The sequence below is a fragment of the Phyllopteryx taeniolatus genome, chromosome 3, assembly GCF_024500385.1.
Source record: "Phyllopteryx taeniolatus isolate TA_2022b chromosome 3, UOR_Ptae_1.2, whole genome shotgun sequence".
In the NCBI taxonomy this organism is placed as follows: domain Eukaryota; kingdom Metazoa; phylum Chordata; class Actinopteri; order Syngnathiformes; family Syngnathidae; genus Phyllopteryx; species Phyllopteryx taeniolatus.
The window spans coordinates 18,448,207-18,467,021 of NC_084504.1; the positions used below are offsets into that span (position 1 = coordinate 18,448,207).

Consider the following 18,815-nt stretch of genomic DNA (forward strand, 5'->3'; position numbering starts at 1 on the left):
ACCGTGGTCACAGAACAAATTAAACTTGTATCTCAAGGCAGCATTGTATTCGACAAAGATGTGTCGGCATGCCTTGGTGTTAACGTGGGCATAGCTACACGTACAGTACGCGTTTGTGTTCATGCGTGGAGGGCACCTTGAAGAAGCCAAGAACGCGTGAAAGCATGTTCTGAATGCCTGATGAGTTACTCCTCTAATCCTGCAATCCAACCATCCATCTCCTCTCTTTCCCCACCGCCCGTCTCCCTCCTCTAAATGGCTTCATTTCATAGAGCGCTGGGAATCAGTGAGCTTCCGCTGCTGCCGATTCTGTGTTCTCTTGACCAATGTGGCAATAATGCAGACTAACCCTTTTTTTTCCACCCCCCTTCTCCAATGATGTGTGTTTTCATACTAACAAGACTTTTAAAAAGTAATCCCATCCTCAATGATGATTTATGGTAGCCATTCTCTTGGCCCATTAATCATTCGTGTGCCATATGCTGATGACATGTGGACTCATCCTTGTGAGAAATGAAAAGCGAGGCCCAGCATAATACCTTATACCTGTGTCACACAATCACTAATAAGGGAAGCAGTTCAATGTGTTTGCGTGTGTGTCGAACACACACACGGCTGTGTAATCAAAAGGTCTTTCACCAGGTGGAATGAGAGTGCAATGGGATGTGAAGGTATTGATTAGAGGTCTTCATGAGGGGCGACACAGATTATTTGTGTGTAATTGGGTGAATGCAGACATAGACTACTGTGTGTCCAAAATATTTACTGTATTTTTCTCCTCAATGTTATCGCTCTCATTTTTATAGCACTCGATTGCAGCGCCATGCCTCGGTGGATTCAAACTCAATCAAAGGACAACATGCAGTTTGTTCAGTATAGTTTAGGGGTCACTAACATGGTGCCTGCGGACACCAGGTAGCCCCCAAGGACCACAGGAGTAGCCGCGGGCAAGTTCTGTTTTTCGTTGTTGTTGGGTGGGCAAGACAACAAGAGGGTTCAAAGAGAATTTGAGCAGACAAGAATACAGTACACCACCAGAGCTTACATGACTTAAGGTGACTAAAATTGAAAAAATAAATAAATTAATTAATTGGTATTCTAATACCTTTGTCCACAACAGCGTAGGAATATATCATTACGTGGCACAAGGAGGCACGCTCACTTACAGCAGTACTTACTCTTTTGTTTGAATATTTTAGATGTGGCCTATTATAAGTTATTTTCATACAAATATCGTTCATTTTCAAGTCACAATCACAAACTCTGCGGCTCAGCAGAGCTCAGCGTTGACCACAGATGAGGATTTGCGATCGTAAATATTGACATTTAACATTCACGCTTTTGGACACGACCGTTTTCTGAACAGATCAAGGAGGAAAAAATAGAAACTAAAAAATCACTCCTAACAGACCCCACACCGCATGATAATTGATCAGGTTAATGATCAGAGACACGGGCCTTTGCTGACCTTGAACAAGGAAAAATGGTCCAATTCTAATAATTAAAAAAGCATGGCAAAGCTCATTTAAAGTTTGCTTAACAATATTTGGACAAGCCAGTTAAATATTGGGAGAATATAGTCTGGTCTAATGAGAGCAAAATTGAACACTTTGGATGCCATAATGCACACCACGTTTGGAGGAGAAATGGCACTGCACATCACCCTAAAACACCATACCAACAGTGAAGTTCGGAGGTGGGAACATGATGGTGCGGGGCTGCTTTTCAGCAAATGGTACTGGTAAACTTCACATTATTGAAGGAAGGACCAATGGGCAAATGTACCAAGACATTCTTCGAGGATGATGAAAATGAAATGAGTGTGGACATTTCAGCATGATGATTCAAAACATACTGCCAAGGAAACTCTCAATTAGTTTCAAAGAAAAAAAAATAAAGCTGCTAGAATGGCCCAGCCAATCACCTGACTTGAATCCAATGGAAAATGTATGGAAAGAACTGAAACTCGAGGTCCATAAAAGAAGCCCATGGAACTTTCAAGACTTGAAGACTGCTTGTGTGGAGGAATGGGCCAAAATCACACCAGAGCAATGTATTGTAATTAGTTTCTCCATACAGGAGACATCTAGAAGCTGTCATTGCAAACAAAGGCTTTCGTACAAAGTATTAAATAAATAGAAGTTGGCGTGTTGAATACTTTTTCCCTGTGTCATTTCACATTATTACACGCAACTTAATTTCTGATCTTATTTGTTCTACTTTCTTTGTATGTATGGATTATGTTTCCCAACATCTGGTGAAATGTTCATGTCAATAGCACCTTTGGAAATATATTTAATGAGAAAATGGTGACGTGTTAAATACTTCAGCCACTGTATACTGTATGCTTCCTTCAGGACAAGAGATGGATGAAGGTGTCATTTAAGAAAGACCATGACCCCCCGCTCCGCGACTTAACGAATGCTCACTTCCCCCTCCCTGCCCCCACCGTACACATGTATTTGCATGTTACCTGTTCTTATATGTTTAACTCGTGACATATTCCCTTGTCTTCCTTTTCCATGTTTTTTCTATGCTGCACTCATATACAACACGTTCAACACCTCAATACATAATACTTCCTAACAACTTCATATTACCAGTCACACAGTAAGAAAGTTTTCATTAGACATATAATATTTCTGAGAATTGGCCACCTTTCCCACACATTTATAGATGATACACTCACACAGATTGTCCCATATTCACTTATAACAATTGTACACTTATTATTAACATATATAACTTTTGTCTCATGGAATGTAAATGACATTTGTTCACAGGCAAAGAAAGTTAAGATTATGAATTATATCACGAAATTAAAAACGGTTATCTTCTTCATACAAGAAACCCATTTGTCAAAATCTGAAGAAAATTACCTATCCAATTGAAATTTTTGTCCGTGCTTTTCAGCTAGCTATAACAGCAGACAGCGGTTTATTTTTTAAATATATATATTTTTTGGCGTTTGTTTTGGTCTTTGGTCTGGTGTGGGCGTTGATGGCAGGGGGGCAACTTGGCATTGAGCTGGAACACCGCCGTGGCGGCTTTGCGTCGCAGGGGTGGCCGGGCGTCTGTCCCGGTTGCGGTCCCTTCTCGATGCCCAGCCCTACTCATGACAGGCACTTAGCTATGACCGTTTTTTTTGGGTGGTGGCTGGCTCCTGCGCTGGGCCGTTGGTGTCTGGAATTGCCATGCTGTCCGGGAGGATGGGGGCGTTGGGCTTGCTTTGGTGCGGTGCCCTTGCCCCTCCCCGTTGGGACTGGTCAGGGCGCTTCAATTGGGCTCGGGACCTCCCAGGCTCCTGGGTGGTCGGTGGCGTCCCCTCAGTTGGGTCTCCTGGTGGGCGGGCTCGCTGACTCAGCTCCCCCCCCCTTGTGATCACTAATAACAACACAGGTTATACTAACATCGAACTCACAGGTTCTTACAGGTGTTTAGACATTAAAAAAGAATCACTCGCCAGTAACACTGCCTTGCTCATTTTCCCACATTCTGTCCTGTCCTTGTCTGTCTGTCTGTTGTAATGTTACTTATGTTCAAATATCAAAACTGTCTCACTACTGCTCTCCTGTGGTTTTCACCCCTAGTCGCCCTATCCACTCTGTGAATAATTAAAAATAAACAGAGGGAATATTTCAAACTCCCCTGTTGCACAGCAAAATTGTTCCAGCACAAAGGCATACAGATACACCATTATGCAAGGCCATGCAGCTGAACAGGACAGGTTATTTAAAAAAAATAAAACAAAAATGTAAGACCATGATCTTCATCCTTGTTCCAGCCCCCCCCCCCCGCAAGCGTGTCCATCTTGACCTCTTCTTCTCCCAGCCAACATCTTTGTGCCCAACAAATCTAACTATAACTATGGTGGTATTGTATTGCTTTGTATTTGAGCTGAGCAAAGTTTTTGAATAGAAGATAAATATATGTATAAGTACATACAGTATGTACATGCATGGTATCCACAGAGTATCTTTCACAGTAGGGAGTAAAAAAAGCTTTTTTTCTCTGCTTTATGGTCAAAAATCTGTGTTTTGTGTGAAACCAACCCATGTTCTGCTTGTGATTACTAAAGAATGGAAAAAGATAGAAAGAAACTTGTTTTCTGGTGAAAGAAAGGAGTGGGTGCTTCTATTGTCACAAACCGCTATATTCTGTGGGTCGTGAAGAATCAGTCAAAATGCTCTAAAACGGCTGCCAATATAGTGAGTTATTAGTGGTTACTTATTTTCACACTTGTACAGTGGTAAGTCTGTTACTTTAAAAAAAATGGCCCATACAGTTTGGTTTTATAATGGCTATGGCTTGACCCTGTAACATTTACATTTTTTTTAGAACACTAAATTGTTGTCATTTTGCCATTTTATATATATATCACTTGTCCTCATTAGGGTCAGAGGTGAGCAGGAGCTTGTCCCAGCTGACTTTGGACGAGAGGTGGTGTACAGCCTGGACTGGTCGCCAGCCAGTCGCAGGGCACATATAGACAAACAACCATTCACACTCGCATTCAAAACCTATGGACAATTTTTGAAACATGGGAGGAAACCGCAACACGGAAACTCCACACGGGAAGGCTGGAGTCGGGATTCAAACCCAGAATCAGAACCTCAGAACTGTGAGGCAGACATCCTAACCAGTAGATCAACATCCTGACCACTATTCAGGTCATTGACAATTACAATTGAAAATAATAATGAACAGAATTATTAATGGAATTTCAAACTGACAGCTTTCAGTGTAATTGTTTTATGATGATTAGTAATCATAATAATAATAACAATACTGACTTGTTTCTCTCAAGTCTTCAGCTTTAAGCAGACAAGAACAAAGGATAAGAGGTGAAACGCAACGATTATGAGGCAGCGTTCAGAGGTGGCAGGGATTGGGGAGCCGAAGATGACAGGGCAGAAACTAGGAAGCCTGCGTGGGGGAAAGGAAGCAAAGACGGATGTGAGAAGTGTAAAGGCAACACAACCTTCCTCTGAGTGGAGGATTCCCTCATCTTCATAGATGCTAAGCTACATGCTTTGGGAATTAGAGAAAAAAAGCTGCTGTTCACGCTGCAGTGAGCAAAGCTGATTAGAAAACATGCATGATTTCACTTAAATGGGGCTATACAGTGCTGAATGTGCTATACGCACATACTATACATATGTAGCAGTCCACATTATGGTTCCAAAAGCCTCTTTTGCAGGCCACAATATAGTAGGACTCAGCACAAGCATTCATTGTGTAAATTCAAATGTGAAATGTCTAAATATGTTTTATGAGCAGAAAACCGAAAATAGCAATTTACAGTATGACAGCCAAAACAGAGGATAATGGGAACTAAGTTTCTCATACATATTTAAACAGATAAACTACCCATCTGATAATAAAGTGTCTCTCCGGTTACTTTATCTGTCTCCCCCCCACACACACACTTTCTCCCAAAAGCTCACTGTTCTCACTCTCTACATTTTTTAAATCCCCCTAGTTCCTTCAAACCCTCTTCTCCTAAGTGACCATTTTGCTTTCATACTCATTCTTAGTTTTTCTTGTCAAGAAGTTGAAGGAACATGGTTGTTCCTCGTGAATATTTAATTTGAATTAAACATATAAGGACTATTCTCACTCAATTATTCATGCCAACACAAGAAATATCAGGGTGCTCATTGAGCATCCCCACTTGCAGAACATCAGATTTGAAGAGATGCAGAAGCAATAAGACTTAAGCTCTACAGGAGAAAAAGTGCATTTAGATCTTAGTGGTGTGTTTGTTTAATGGCCACATAAAACCATTGCACCATTTTGTAAACCAAATAATAAATAGCACCACTTTTTGCATATACCATCTAACTACAGTATATACCCCCACACAATGTATGTTCAGCTCATTCTTAACATATTTGACATATTTCATTAGAGGGGATTAGACTATGAAGCTGAAGTGTAATAGGCTCCAGCTCATCCGTAACCCTAAAGAGGACAAGCGCTACAAAAAATGGATTGTTGGATGGACGATAAGTGATTGACTGCACATCTGACATGCAGCGATGAAAACTGCTACCTGGTATCTGGATTTGAGGCCCCAAATACAGTACAGTGGAACCTCGGGTTACAAACTTAATATGTTCCTTGACCCCGTTTGTAACCCGAAACGTTCTTAAACCGAGGTAATGTTTCCCATTGAAATGAAGGGAAATGTAATCAGACCTCAAATTATGTTATACTTCCCTTATTAATCAGCATGTGGTTAAAAATAAATATACTGCAATATAGAAATAAGTGAAAACATATTATAAAGAAATAAAACACTAAATAAACATGATAAAAGTTTATTGCTCATTATTTTTAACTGCATCTCCTTATTGAAGAAGAGCCTTCTTCCATAATAACATAGGGAAATTCTGATTCAGGTGTTTTTTCTGTCTGTTTCTAATTCATTGGTTGATATTGGCACAACAAACCGATCCTAGGAAACTTTTTCTGTTCAGAAAAAAATAAAAATAAAAAATCAGAAAGTGGGATGTCACATTGTCATTTGAAAGATGAATTGCTCTATTGGCCAATTTGCTGCACATTTATTGTAATCATTTTGATCATTTTTTGATTGTCATTCAAATGTTGTGTATTGAAAGCATACACTTTGGAGTTAACAAAACAGTAACCCTCATGAAAATCGGTTTAGAAATAAGCAAGTTATGACCTAAGTTCAATGTCCATGAATTGCCTTTTATGGAAATGTTGCCCATGCCAATATGGCGGCCAGGTAGGCACGCCACTTTACCGGGCCGCTATAGCACACTGGGATATCTAGTGTCCAGAGCTATGTGAACAGCTGTTTTGACGTGATTACGCCGACATTAACCGTTAATTGTCTTAATTAAAGAGACGCTACAATTCAATAAATAACAAATACTGTAAATAGTATTTTTTGACGAAAAACATTTATTTCCGTACTTATTTAAACACTTTAGTCACAAATGCTATTAAATTTATGATTGGATGAGATAGAATATAGAGGCGTAAATTTCGTCTAGAACAGATTTCCGTCTTACGTCGTAGAGGAGACAACCAATTTTCAGTTTACATCAAAGCGTTATCCACGGAGTCAATGATCGTCACGCAGTGCGAGTAGAAGCACAACATAGATTCTTCCGTTTGTCAATACCAGGACCGAACACCGAAAATAATGTAATTCGAGGTAAATTTTCTAACAAATTTTGGACGTAACCCAAATTGTTCATAAACTGGGTCGTTCGTAACCCGAGGTTCCACAGTACTGTTATTTTACATTGAACCACAAAAACATGGCACGTTTGTCAGGGAAGAAGCCGATTGGTACAAAGAGAGAAAATAGGTGATCGCGAAGCAGAGAGTGAGGATATTTCAGGAGGCTGTTGGCAAAGTTCGATCACTAACTGCACACTGACTCCCCACGCTTTGCTGTCTATCCAGAGGTAAATATGAAATTATATATTTTGTTCACTATTATTATAAAACAATATTTATATGCTGTATTTGGTGTATAGGTACGGCTTAGTGGCGCTGTGGCGGTGGGTTTTGCTTATGCTTAAAACTTTTTTTGTGAAAGCTCATGCACATTTGATCATTTTTGATTGGCTGTTACTTCTGTGTTCACAGGCGATTAAAATTTTGAATCGCAGCAAAACCACTGGCTGACAGTTGGACACTTGTGAAAACTCGTTGCCAAACCTCACACACTAGGCGGTTGGCCTACAAAATAACAATTTGCTCATTTTTAAGTGCCACAAGTTAAAGCTCAACATTAAAACCAAAAGACCTGAAGTCTTTGTGGACACCAAGATTTTGATGCTATAGTAAATCACTAACCCATATCACAGTTACTCCTGTCATAAAAAGTACTATTACAGTGCAATAAACCAATGCCAGTTTGTTTTTCAGATTTCAGTCAATCTGGAACATAAACAGCCTAGTGTGTTACAACAAAAAGACACTGGAGCAATACACAAAGCGCAAACTCTCTATCTGGATATACTGTATTAACATGTTGGAAAAAAGCAAACAGGAAACATTTGACACGGCTCCCTACTTCTCTCTCTCTTCAACACGCACGCACGCACGCACACACACACACACACACACACACACACACACACACACATTCACAACACATAAGGACAGAAAAATGACGGCGCCACTTGAAAGTGCTTTTAACGCAACTTTTGTGACCATGACCTGTCATTTCACGCAGGTTTGATGATTTTATCCATGTTCTACTATTCTCAATTTGGTCGATTTGTTATCATGCTGGATTCACATGATATGGTTCAAGTACACAGTTCAGATTTTTTTTGTTCTCAAGTGGCAGAATTCAGATATTAGCTAGGCTGTGTAAATAGAAAGAAAAACATGAAATCAGATATCTTCAGATTAAAATCAGGCCTCTTCTAAATGTGGCTAAAATGGAAAAAGCTCAGGCTTCTGCTCGAAAGCAAAAATAAGAATGTTGGGAAAAGTCTATTAGAACATCTTAACTTGATTTCATTTAACATAAGTTTGAATATGAATGCTGCAATTGTAAACAAAAAGTTACTGAATACATTACATTAAAACATATCAATACATAAAATAACATCACTTAAATAAATACAAATAAATTAGGAATAAAATGTAAAAATCAAGGCACGGTAGACGACTGGCTAGCACATGCGCCTCACAGTTCTAAGGTCATTGTTTTAAAATTTTCCGTAGGGGTGAATGTGAGTGTGACTGGTTGTTTGTTTATATTTGCCTTGCAATTGGCTGGCGACCAGTTCAGGGTGCACCGCGCCTCTCGCCAATAGTCAGCTGGGATCGACTCCAGCACCCTCGCGAGGATAAGCGATATGGAAAATGGATGGATGGATGAATGTGAATGGTTCTGAACACAGCCACATCCCAGTTATAAGAGGGTGTGCAGACTTGTTCAACCACATTATGTCAATTGTTTATTTTTACTTCCTCTCTCCAAAAAATGTAAAAAAATAAATTAAGTTGTGCAGGTTAGGTTATAGGTCACATTACTGGCAGAAAATGTTTTGAAACGATTTTTAAATCCACTGTACTTGTGGTTTACACGTCTTGTGAGAATTTTCCACTTTTTGTGTGCTGTGTGTATGCCAGGTCCACTTGGGCACAAGCACTTAAATTAAGAAGGCAGAGAAATACCACGCAGCAAAGTGCCAACTGCTCTCTGGCTCTCAGACAACTGTAATCCATTTAGGGTTCTTGAGACTCTCTGCATGGGCAAGAATGATTGCAGCATGTCCACTGAGACAAGTCTGACTTTTTATACAAGCCAAATCAGGGAAAGGAATGTGTGATTGAATACATTATCAGAAACACACACCATCAATATGTTGTGTTATTTGGAAATGAATACACCACTTATAGGATATAAATATAAAACAATCAGATGTAAAACAGTATGTAATTTGATAACTGAGTTGTTGTTTTTTGCCAAAGGTATTCACTCCTCTGCCTTGACTCAAATATGATCTGAAGTGACATCCCCTTCGCAACTAATAGGGTTTAATATGACATCTGTCCAAGTTTTACAGCTTTAACTCTTCATTTGTGAGGTCACATTGATGTTGGACAAAGAGGCCTGGCTCCCACTCTGCACTCTAATTCATCCTAAAAGTATTCTATTATGTTGGTGTCAGGACTCTTCCTGTTAAAAAAAAAAATCTCACATAGACCAACATAAGTGAAAACCAACATATGTTGTTTTTGCTGTGTTTTGGTGCTGGTCTAGGTCTTGCTGGTCACCAGCTACCAGCAGGGCACCGGCATGCTGGTCTTCAGTGAGACCAGCGGAGAAACACCACTGTCCTGATAGCTGGTGACACCTGTAAAACCAGAATGCCAAACTGGTATAATTTTAAGTCAACCAACATTGACCAACATCCTATTAAATAGAGACTATTTCACTTTTCCATGACAACAATTATTGATTAAAAATTAATCCTATTAAGGCTACACATATATTAATACTCATGACATATCTGGCAACAATTAGCTAGTATTACTTCAGTAATTTATTTAACAAGGCAGATGAACAATGCACATTCAATATATCCAACAAAACTAATACAAATTAAAACAGCATTAAATAGCAATTAACATATCGTAGTGGTTTGACATGTCAGAAGGGGGCATTGAGAAGTTACGAACCCCTGACTGAGAGTTCATTTTTTTGGATTATGCCCATGATCGTTTCGGTAATATACTGTCCACATTTCCCAACCCGAGCATCCACCGCTGCCTTGTCCATTATCTCCTGGAGCCACTCTTTGTAGGAAGCTGAAGAAAAAAACAAATACACAATAAGTGTAAATGTAGCGTAAGCTAACGCAGCACATACGAGGTACGATTGTACAATGAGGACTTAACTTCGCCAACAAACACTACAAACAGAATGGTAATGTCAATTTACCTCACAAGCACGCACACACTGCATACCTGTTGTTATGCTTTGCTTTTATTTGAAAAAACGTTCTTTACATCTCTTAAAATTACTGTATATAGAAGCAATGTATTTTTTTTCAGCCAGCTCTATTTTTTGGGGATATTAATTTTTTTTGTTTTAGAAAATAGAGCTGTTTGTATCAGTCTTAGAAACATATTATAATAATAATATAATTTTTCCAGAGAATAGTTTCCATTGTCCATACTTTTCCAGACCTGGAAATGTATTAAATCAAATTCCATACTTTTCCATACTTGCATAGGAACTCTGGAAAGTTGTAATGACAATGTAAAAAGAAAATCTTTAAATGTCTGAGGGTGTTGTGACTGAAATGACTAAGTGTATGACGGGAACTGTCTCCTTGCAACTACAGTAGAGTTGTAGTATTCCAAGCATTAACCAATGGAGCACTATTTTGGACTGCAGAAGGCTGAAATAATGCAGCAGTCAGCAGGCATATACGTTCCACATTCCTTTAAGTGACTGCAATTTATATGGAGCCAGAGGTCATCTGAAAGTGTTAGTGGTGCGACACACTCATGTTTTTGGGATGTGGGAGGAAACAGGAGTGCCAGGAAAAAACCCACCCAGGCACGGGGAGAACATGCAAAGTCCACACAGGCGGGGCTGGGATTTGAACCCCGGTCCCCAGAACTGTGAGACAGATGTGCTAACCAGTCGTGCACCGTGCCGGTAGGACACATTATTTCTTGTAAATCAAGATTTTTTTGAGGAAATATATAAAATTTTATAATTTCCCACGGCAATTGTAATTTAATTGGACAAAATGGTGTTGATGAACTTGTATCAAGCTAAGGATTTGAATATTTGTTTGAAATTCCTGCATAAAACCTCTGAACACAGAGAAAGAGAAATAACTAGGGGTGGGACTTCAACACATTAATTTCCATTAATTCATTACAAAAAAATAGTTAAAAAATTAAGATTTTAATCACATTTTGTGTTCCAAACAACGTAGAACCATTGTCAGTGCACGATTTCCCAGTACACCAATTACACTGATGCAGACGTCAGAACTCGACTACCAAAATGGATGAATAGGATGAAACAGTGTTTCTAGGACTGATGGGAGGCAAAATTCATAAAAAAAAGAAAACACACAAAATGAAAGCCTCTATAAGCACAGTTTTGTGCCAATTGTGCAAAAAGGAGTTTTCATACCACAGAAGCATTTCAACCCTCCAATATGTGAGCCAACTTTGATAAATGATAAATTGCCCAGTTCAAGGCAAGACACCAACCTGGTCGGGCATTTGGTACTTGTCCACGATGTGTTCTGCTGCCTAGGCTTGAGAGCGTCTGGGCATGGAGTCATCTGAGACACACAGACAGCATTAACACACAGTCACAAACACATATACCGTATTTTCTGGACCACTCCAGAGTATAAGTCACACCAGTCAAAAAATGCATAATGAAGAGGAAAAAAAACCAAATCACAAGTCCTGACTATAAGTTACACAACCTGTGAAAAAGTGTGACTTATAGTCTGGAAAATTAGTTTATATAGTACTGTATTTTCTGGATCATAAATTGCTCCGGAGTACAAATCACATTAGTCAAAAGAGTCACAAAGAGGGGAAAAAAAACAACGGCATGCACACAAACAACCACCATCCCATCCCAAAACCCCCCCCCCCCCAAAAAAAAAAATTACCCTAAAGCTTGTTAGTTAGTGCTAGCAGCTATCGTTACCTGAGCTATTGTCCATGATAAAAACGGCATGCAAGTTTTAAGTTGAAGATGTTAGCTGCCCATATTAACAGCACGGAGGAAACAAGTTAGCACACTAAACCAATAGACTGTAGTAATCTTTTGCATTTTTCATAGACAAAAAACAGTCGTGTACTTTTAACAAATTGGCTTACCTTGTGAACCTTCCTTGAAAGTGCTGTGATCAACTTGGGTGGCGAACCTGTCCAGGAGGGGACCCAACCAGGGGGATGCCACCCACCCCCCAGTACCCAGGGAGGTCCACAGCCCAACCGAGGATCCTCACCCAGTCCCAAAGTGAGGGGCACGGACCACCGTCCCCCAAACCCAATCTCCTCCTCATCCCCAACTCAGCGTGCCCCACCGCCCCCGGAGCACATGGGGGCCCCAGCCACCAACAGGGTCCAATGCAGGAGCCAGCTGCCACCCAAAAACGGTCATAGCCCGCCAAAAGCAAGCCCATGTTAAGTGCCTGCCTTGAGCAAGGACGGCGAGGGCGCCAAGAGAGGGAAGAGGAAGGCGGGACACCATCCGGGGGTAGGGGGGCGGACGGATGTGCGACTGTATGTGGTGCATTAAAAATCAGCAGGGGAAAGGAATGGCAGGCCAGACAGCAGGCCGGAGTGCCGGGACACCTGGCCGAGTGTCCTCCCCAGCCTGATTCTGCCCTACCCCCACAGATGGGTGTATGATTCATTAAAACTAGAGGACCAGCAGGGCAGAGAAAGGCGGGTGGGGGTGGGGGGTGGGATGGGGGCGGGGTTGATCAGACCGGACCAGCACAGATGTGCCAGCACTCAGAACTGTGAGGCAGACGCTCTTAACCAGTCGTCCACACTGCCGCAGTATGTACATCATATACTTTATTTAAAATGTGGCTCTGTCAAAGGCATCTGTTTTTTATTTGGGTTTGTAGGTGACATGACCTAATGGCAAAGAAAATAATGGTAGTCGAGGCAATGTGATGTATTGGCATTGGCCTAAAAAACCCCATATTGGTTGGGCCCCAATATAGATATAGATAGATAATATAGTAGATGTAGATATATAGATATGGATGACGTTTTATATCCAAATAACTATATATATCTTGATATAGTATTTTTACATACAATTACATGAAATTAATGGCAATTTGCTTTAGTCTTCTCTCTGTGTATTTATAAAACACAGATTTTATACCGAAAAAAAAATTAAAAGGACAAAAAAAAGTGTAATGATTGTCTTTACATTTTGGAATGGTTAATTTAAAACACAGCATTACTTTATGCACTTTAGATAAAATGTATGTTAAGTCTGGTGTTGTTCTTGCATCTTAAAATTAACAGAGCTTAATTCATTTTTACACTTCAACTTTACTCTATGGCTTCAGAAAGAAAATGTGACTCACAGTTAATAAACGTTTTACGTTGGTATCAGTTTGATTTAAATTCACCCAGAAGTTATTGATCCATCTATGCATCCATTTTGTATAGTGCTTGTCCTAGTTATGGTTAGGGCATCAGTCAATCCAAGACACATACAGACAAACAACCTTTTAACATTTATACCAATGGAAAATTTAGCCTTTAATGAACCTAACATGTTTTAGGAATGAGGTAGGAAGCCAGAGTACCCAGAGAAAACCCACGTGGAGAGCATTTAATAAAAATTTTTTTTTTTTTTTTTAAACCTGTCCTGTTCAGGTGCATGGCCTTGCAGAATGGTGGATCTGTATGCCTTTGTGCTGGAACAGTTTTGCTGTGCAACAGCGGAGTTTGAAATACTACCTCTGCTTAATTTTGAAATGTTTTTAATCAATCTGATGTTTATTGAAAATACAGCCGGACAGAAAAGGGTTTTCGGGTATAGACAGGGGGACAGAGTGGACAAGGGGACTAGGGGTGAGAACCACAGCAGAACAATAGTAATAGTATTTTTTAGCGTCTACACACCTGTAAGAACCTGTGAGTTGATATGTTAGTATAACCTGTGTTGTAAGTGATCCCAGCACAAGGCCCAAGCAGAGGATGTACTTCCTGCGGCTTCTGAGAAACCACGGCATACCACAGGAGCTGCTGAGGCAGTTCTGCACAGCGGTCATCGAATCAGTCACGTGTTCTTCCATCACAGTCTTGTTTGGCTGCTACAAAAAAGGACAAACTCCGACTGCAACGGACAATCAAAACTGTTGAAACGATTGTCGGTACCCCCTACCCACCCTTGAGGACTTGCACGCTGCCAGAACTAAGAGCGTGCAAAATCCTCTCGGACCCGCCACATCCCGGCTCTTCTGGCTCCTTCCCTCAGGTAGGCGCTACCGATCAATGCAAACTAGAACTAGATGACATTCCAACAGCTTCGTCCCTCTTGCAATCAACTTCTTAAACAGCTAACCTACAATTCCATTGCAACATGTTGCCAATTTTTTTTGTCTGAGTTTGCTGTCACATTTCTGTCGGGCCAATTATATATTACTCGTGCACTCACTGTAGTAGTCTCGCCACGCTGCACTATTTGCATATCTGTTGTTGATCAATACTGGCCACTCATGCCAGAGTAGCATCTGCTCCATTTGCACACTGATTGAGGAGTATCTGCAACATTTGCACAATCAACATTGTCCCGGATTATCGCACTACTCACAAGTCTCGGCGCCCTTTGCACAATGGTCATTGCACCGGACTATTGCTATATTAGTTTTTCGAACTGCTCTAAGTGCTAGAGGACTCTGCATCTTTTTGCACAATTGTCAAAAAAAAAAAAAAAAAAAAAAAATTGTACCGGCATTACCAGATAACTAGCAACGCTTTATTGCTCAGTGACTGTTTTTGTCAATGTCTTAATGTCTCAAAAGTGATTCCTGTCAATTGACTGTCTGTTGTCGTACTAGAGCGGCTCCAATTACCGGAGACAAATTCCTTGGTGTTTTTTGGACATACTTGGCAAACAAAGATGATTCTGATTCTGACATTAGCAGCATTGCTTCACTGCATGAGGGTGGCACATCATGATGTACTTTTCCATTTGTGTTGTACATTTTAATGGAAGGTTGGGACAATGTGAACAATAACAATATTGCCGCCGATTAACTGCGGTCTCTATATCATGTCATTACTGCTTGACAGTCGTAATTGTTGTGTAATTTCACAACGGCAGCATGAGATTATCTGACCTCTAAAGCTGCTCCTGCTGAATGATTCACACACACATTGTTCTGTCTCGCTGTATTGTGTTGAGGAGATCCATCAGTCGGCTGCGAGAAGTCTGCTGAGGATGCCGTCAATCCTCTTACATGGTGTACAAGTAAGTGCGACGCTGGGCTTCCAACCTGCTGCTTTGCATGTACAGATTCAATATATTTAAAATTAACTAGAACAAATAGGTGAGTTGGTGAAATTAAGTGGAAGATGAGGATTAGGTGCTTCTATGTGCAACTAATTCCAGTTGTAAAGGCAAACGTACGCCTGTGGCTAGTGCTCATTGATTTAAGGCCTGCAGAATAAGGAGCAAATAGTTAATGAGTGGTTTTTGCAGCGCTTATATATGCTAAAGTGGCAGTCAGGAGAAATCTGTGTTTTGTTTCTGAAGATATTAAATATGTTTGAGAATAAGTGCAGAAATCATGCAAAGACATAACAATACAGTGCTGAATTGTTGAGGTATAGCTTAAGCATCTTTTTTACCATTTTAATTTTCCTGATTTTGTGGGCGGGGCTAAAACACAGCCCCTTGATGCGTATACTTTCTAGCACGAATTCCCTTCCCCTCTATAAAAGGACAAAGGGACGTTGTTTTGTTTGGCTGTGCTGCTCAGTTGTGAGTTTGCTGTGTTTAGCTTCCATAACAAGGCCAATTTACCACTCCGGCGTGCAGTTAGCAAGCTAACAATGGCTACACTCCGAAAATGTGTCTTCGCTGGATGCCTCAATTTACAGAACAGCACGGTGACGTTATTGAAGCTGCCAAAAAATGAGGAAATAGAAAAGGGATGGATTGACTTTTTGAAGACACGCAGATGGCAAGCTGAACATCAATACCACCCGACATTGCAGTGTGCATTTTACGACGCATCATTTTTTTAAACTTTCACCAGAGACAACATGGCTTTGTGGGTAACTTGATACTAGTGAATGGGGCAGTGTTGACTATCTAACTACCTGGGCTTCCTCCTACCGTCCCGCTATCGTCAGGTGCCGTGAAATGATGTTATCAAAAACAAGGTTAAATTGACTTGTGGGCTTATTTTTATGATTATAGTCCACAATAACCATTCGATTTTGAAGTTGAGCCTCCTTATATGATTTTACATCATATAAGCTATCAACCCCTCACTATGTTTGATTCCTTTTGGCATTTACACGCCCGCAGCATCTGAGATCTGAGAGATGGCCCTTATTATTCAAGTTTAAAGCCTGATTTTATATACTTAGAATTTTTTTTTTCAATTAATTCAAATTTGGCAGGCTTGTTAATATTACTCTTTTCTGTGGTATGTTAATTTTACATGACATTTTTTGGGTTTGTTTAGTGCCACTTTGAACTGGAGTGTAAAACTGCAGTTGTGCTAAAAATGTGTGCCATGTACCAGTGATGACTGTGGTGAGACAGCTTGATTTGCCTTGCTGTTGCACTGAAATGATTTGCACACACACTGAATGCACATGGCACAGTCCCATGCTTGCCATTAACCACATTACTGTATTAAGAGGTTGATTTTATGTGACTGACAGTGCTCCGAGGGGACTTAAGCTACTCTCTGAGAGAGATGAATGTTGAGTGCACTCGTCACGCACAGGATGTGTCTTGCCTTGAACTTTGCACAAACTCTCACCATGCAGTTCATTTAATCACAAACATTATTACCAGGAATTAAATAGACACACAAAAAATATTTAGCTACAGTTCTATTGATGTTGAGATGCTCTGTTTTCACTGACACTGTCAAAAACCTATATGAATTGAACAAAACTGTGAAAAGCGAATCGCCCAAAAACTCATACAATTTGAAATTCAAACAACATTTTGGGGAAAAATATGCCTCTGAAGTCGCACGAAAATGTAAAAATATTCAATATGTTCAACATCATCATATCTTGTGAAGCTTCAACTTTGTGATTCTCAAACTTTTTACACCAAATACTACCTAAAAAAATACTAAAAAGTACAACCATCATGAAAAACAAAATATAGTACTGTAGTAGGCCCAACTGTTCATCAAAAATTGGACAGATGTTTTATTACTAAAAAAAAGTGTATTAAATATTATAGTAGACCCCTGTTATATTATACAGGGTTTGAACATTAACATTGTGTTTTAATATGGGAAAATAACAAAAACTGTAATTAAATAATGATTAGATTAAAAATATATTGCATTTAAAAGTTAAATAAAAATTGTACCTAAATAAAAGTTTAAAATGTATTGAAATGAAATGTACTGTAATTTCTTGTGTATAATGTGTATCCCCCCAAAAATGTCAAAAGTCAATCGTGTGCATTATACATAGGTATAGGGGAAATGGAAAAAGCTTTCACATTTTATAAATGTGTGCCGTTATCTAGAGGTTATGAAAAAGCTTTAATACCAATATACCACCGCCACCTCAAGGTTATGAGAAAGGTGTAATGCACATTCCCCCCCTCCAAAAAAAAATTGTCAAACGTCAATAGTGCACATTATACATAGGTATAGGGGAAAATGGGAAAAAAACTTTCACATTTTATAAATGTAATCCGTTATCTAGAGGTTATGAAAAAGCTGTACACTTTCATTCCAATATACCACCGCCACCATGAGGTTATGAGAAAGGTGTACACTTTCATTCTAATATGCCACCACACCTATAGGTTATGAAAACAGTGTAGCCTACACTTTCATTCCAATATGACAGGGTATGACTGCATATATGTAGAGTTGTACTCATAAGTTTACATACCCTGCCAGAATTTGTGAAATATTTATTTATTTATTTTTTTAAATACGACTGATGACTGAGAAACAACCATCATTAATTTCTTTATGGTCATGTTTTGTTTAATGATAATGGTTTTCTGAAATGCTTGACAGTTTAATTTGAATCCCATTAAAATAAAACTAAATGTGAATTGTACCCATCTTACAAATTCTGCCAGGGTAATCAAACATATGAGCACAACTGCGTGGTTTCTCATTTACTAAATAAAAGTAGGGCTGTGAATTTCGAAATAAGAGCAAGTAAATAAAAATAAAGTATTACGTGTTCAAATAAAGTGCTTAACTTCATGTTTTGATCATATGGGTAGAAGCAAAATCATGCAGTGTAAAAATGCATTATGCATAGGTAGAAGGGTTTTCCAGAATTTTTAGGTCAACTTTGGGGGTGCGTATTATATATGGGTGCGTATTATACACTAGAAATTACGGTACTTAGGTTGTGATTCTTTCACGTACCACTAGAGCGAGCCTGCGAACGTCTAGTGGTACGAGTACCAGACATTGAGAATCATCGTTTTAAAATATTTACTCCACAAATGTACAGGTTGTCCACAGAAAGTCTCCTTAGGAATTAAAACATTTTATTACCAAAGCTAACAATCGATGAAAGTGGTACTTTGTGATACAAGTGACCCAACTTTG

At 39.5% G+C, this 18,815-nt stretch overlaps 1 protein-coding gene across 6 annotated transcripts in view; it reads right to left on the reverse strand.

Annotated features, from left to right (window-relative positions):
- trpm3 (transient receptor potential cation channel, subfamily M, member 3) overlaps positions 1-18,815 on the reverse strand; it is a 161,150-nt gene that overhangs the window by 52,929 nt on the left and 89,406 nt on the right. Inside the window, exons 9-10 of one of the 6 annotated variants that reach the window (XM_061767303.1) lie at positions 11,746-11,819; positions 10,043-10,317 (exon numbers count right to left, since the gene is read on the reverse strand). The exons of the other annotated variants lie outside the window; for them this stretch is intronic. Of the exons in view, the coding sequence (XP_061623287.1) occupies positions 10,203-10,317; positions 11,746-11,819 (189 nt within the window). The 3' untranslated portion in view covers positions 10,043-10,202. Of the gene's footprint in view, positions 1-10,042; positions 10,318-11,745; positions 11,820-18,815 lie in introns of those variants that run through there. 6 annotated transcript variants of the gene reach the window in all.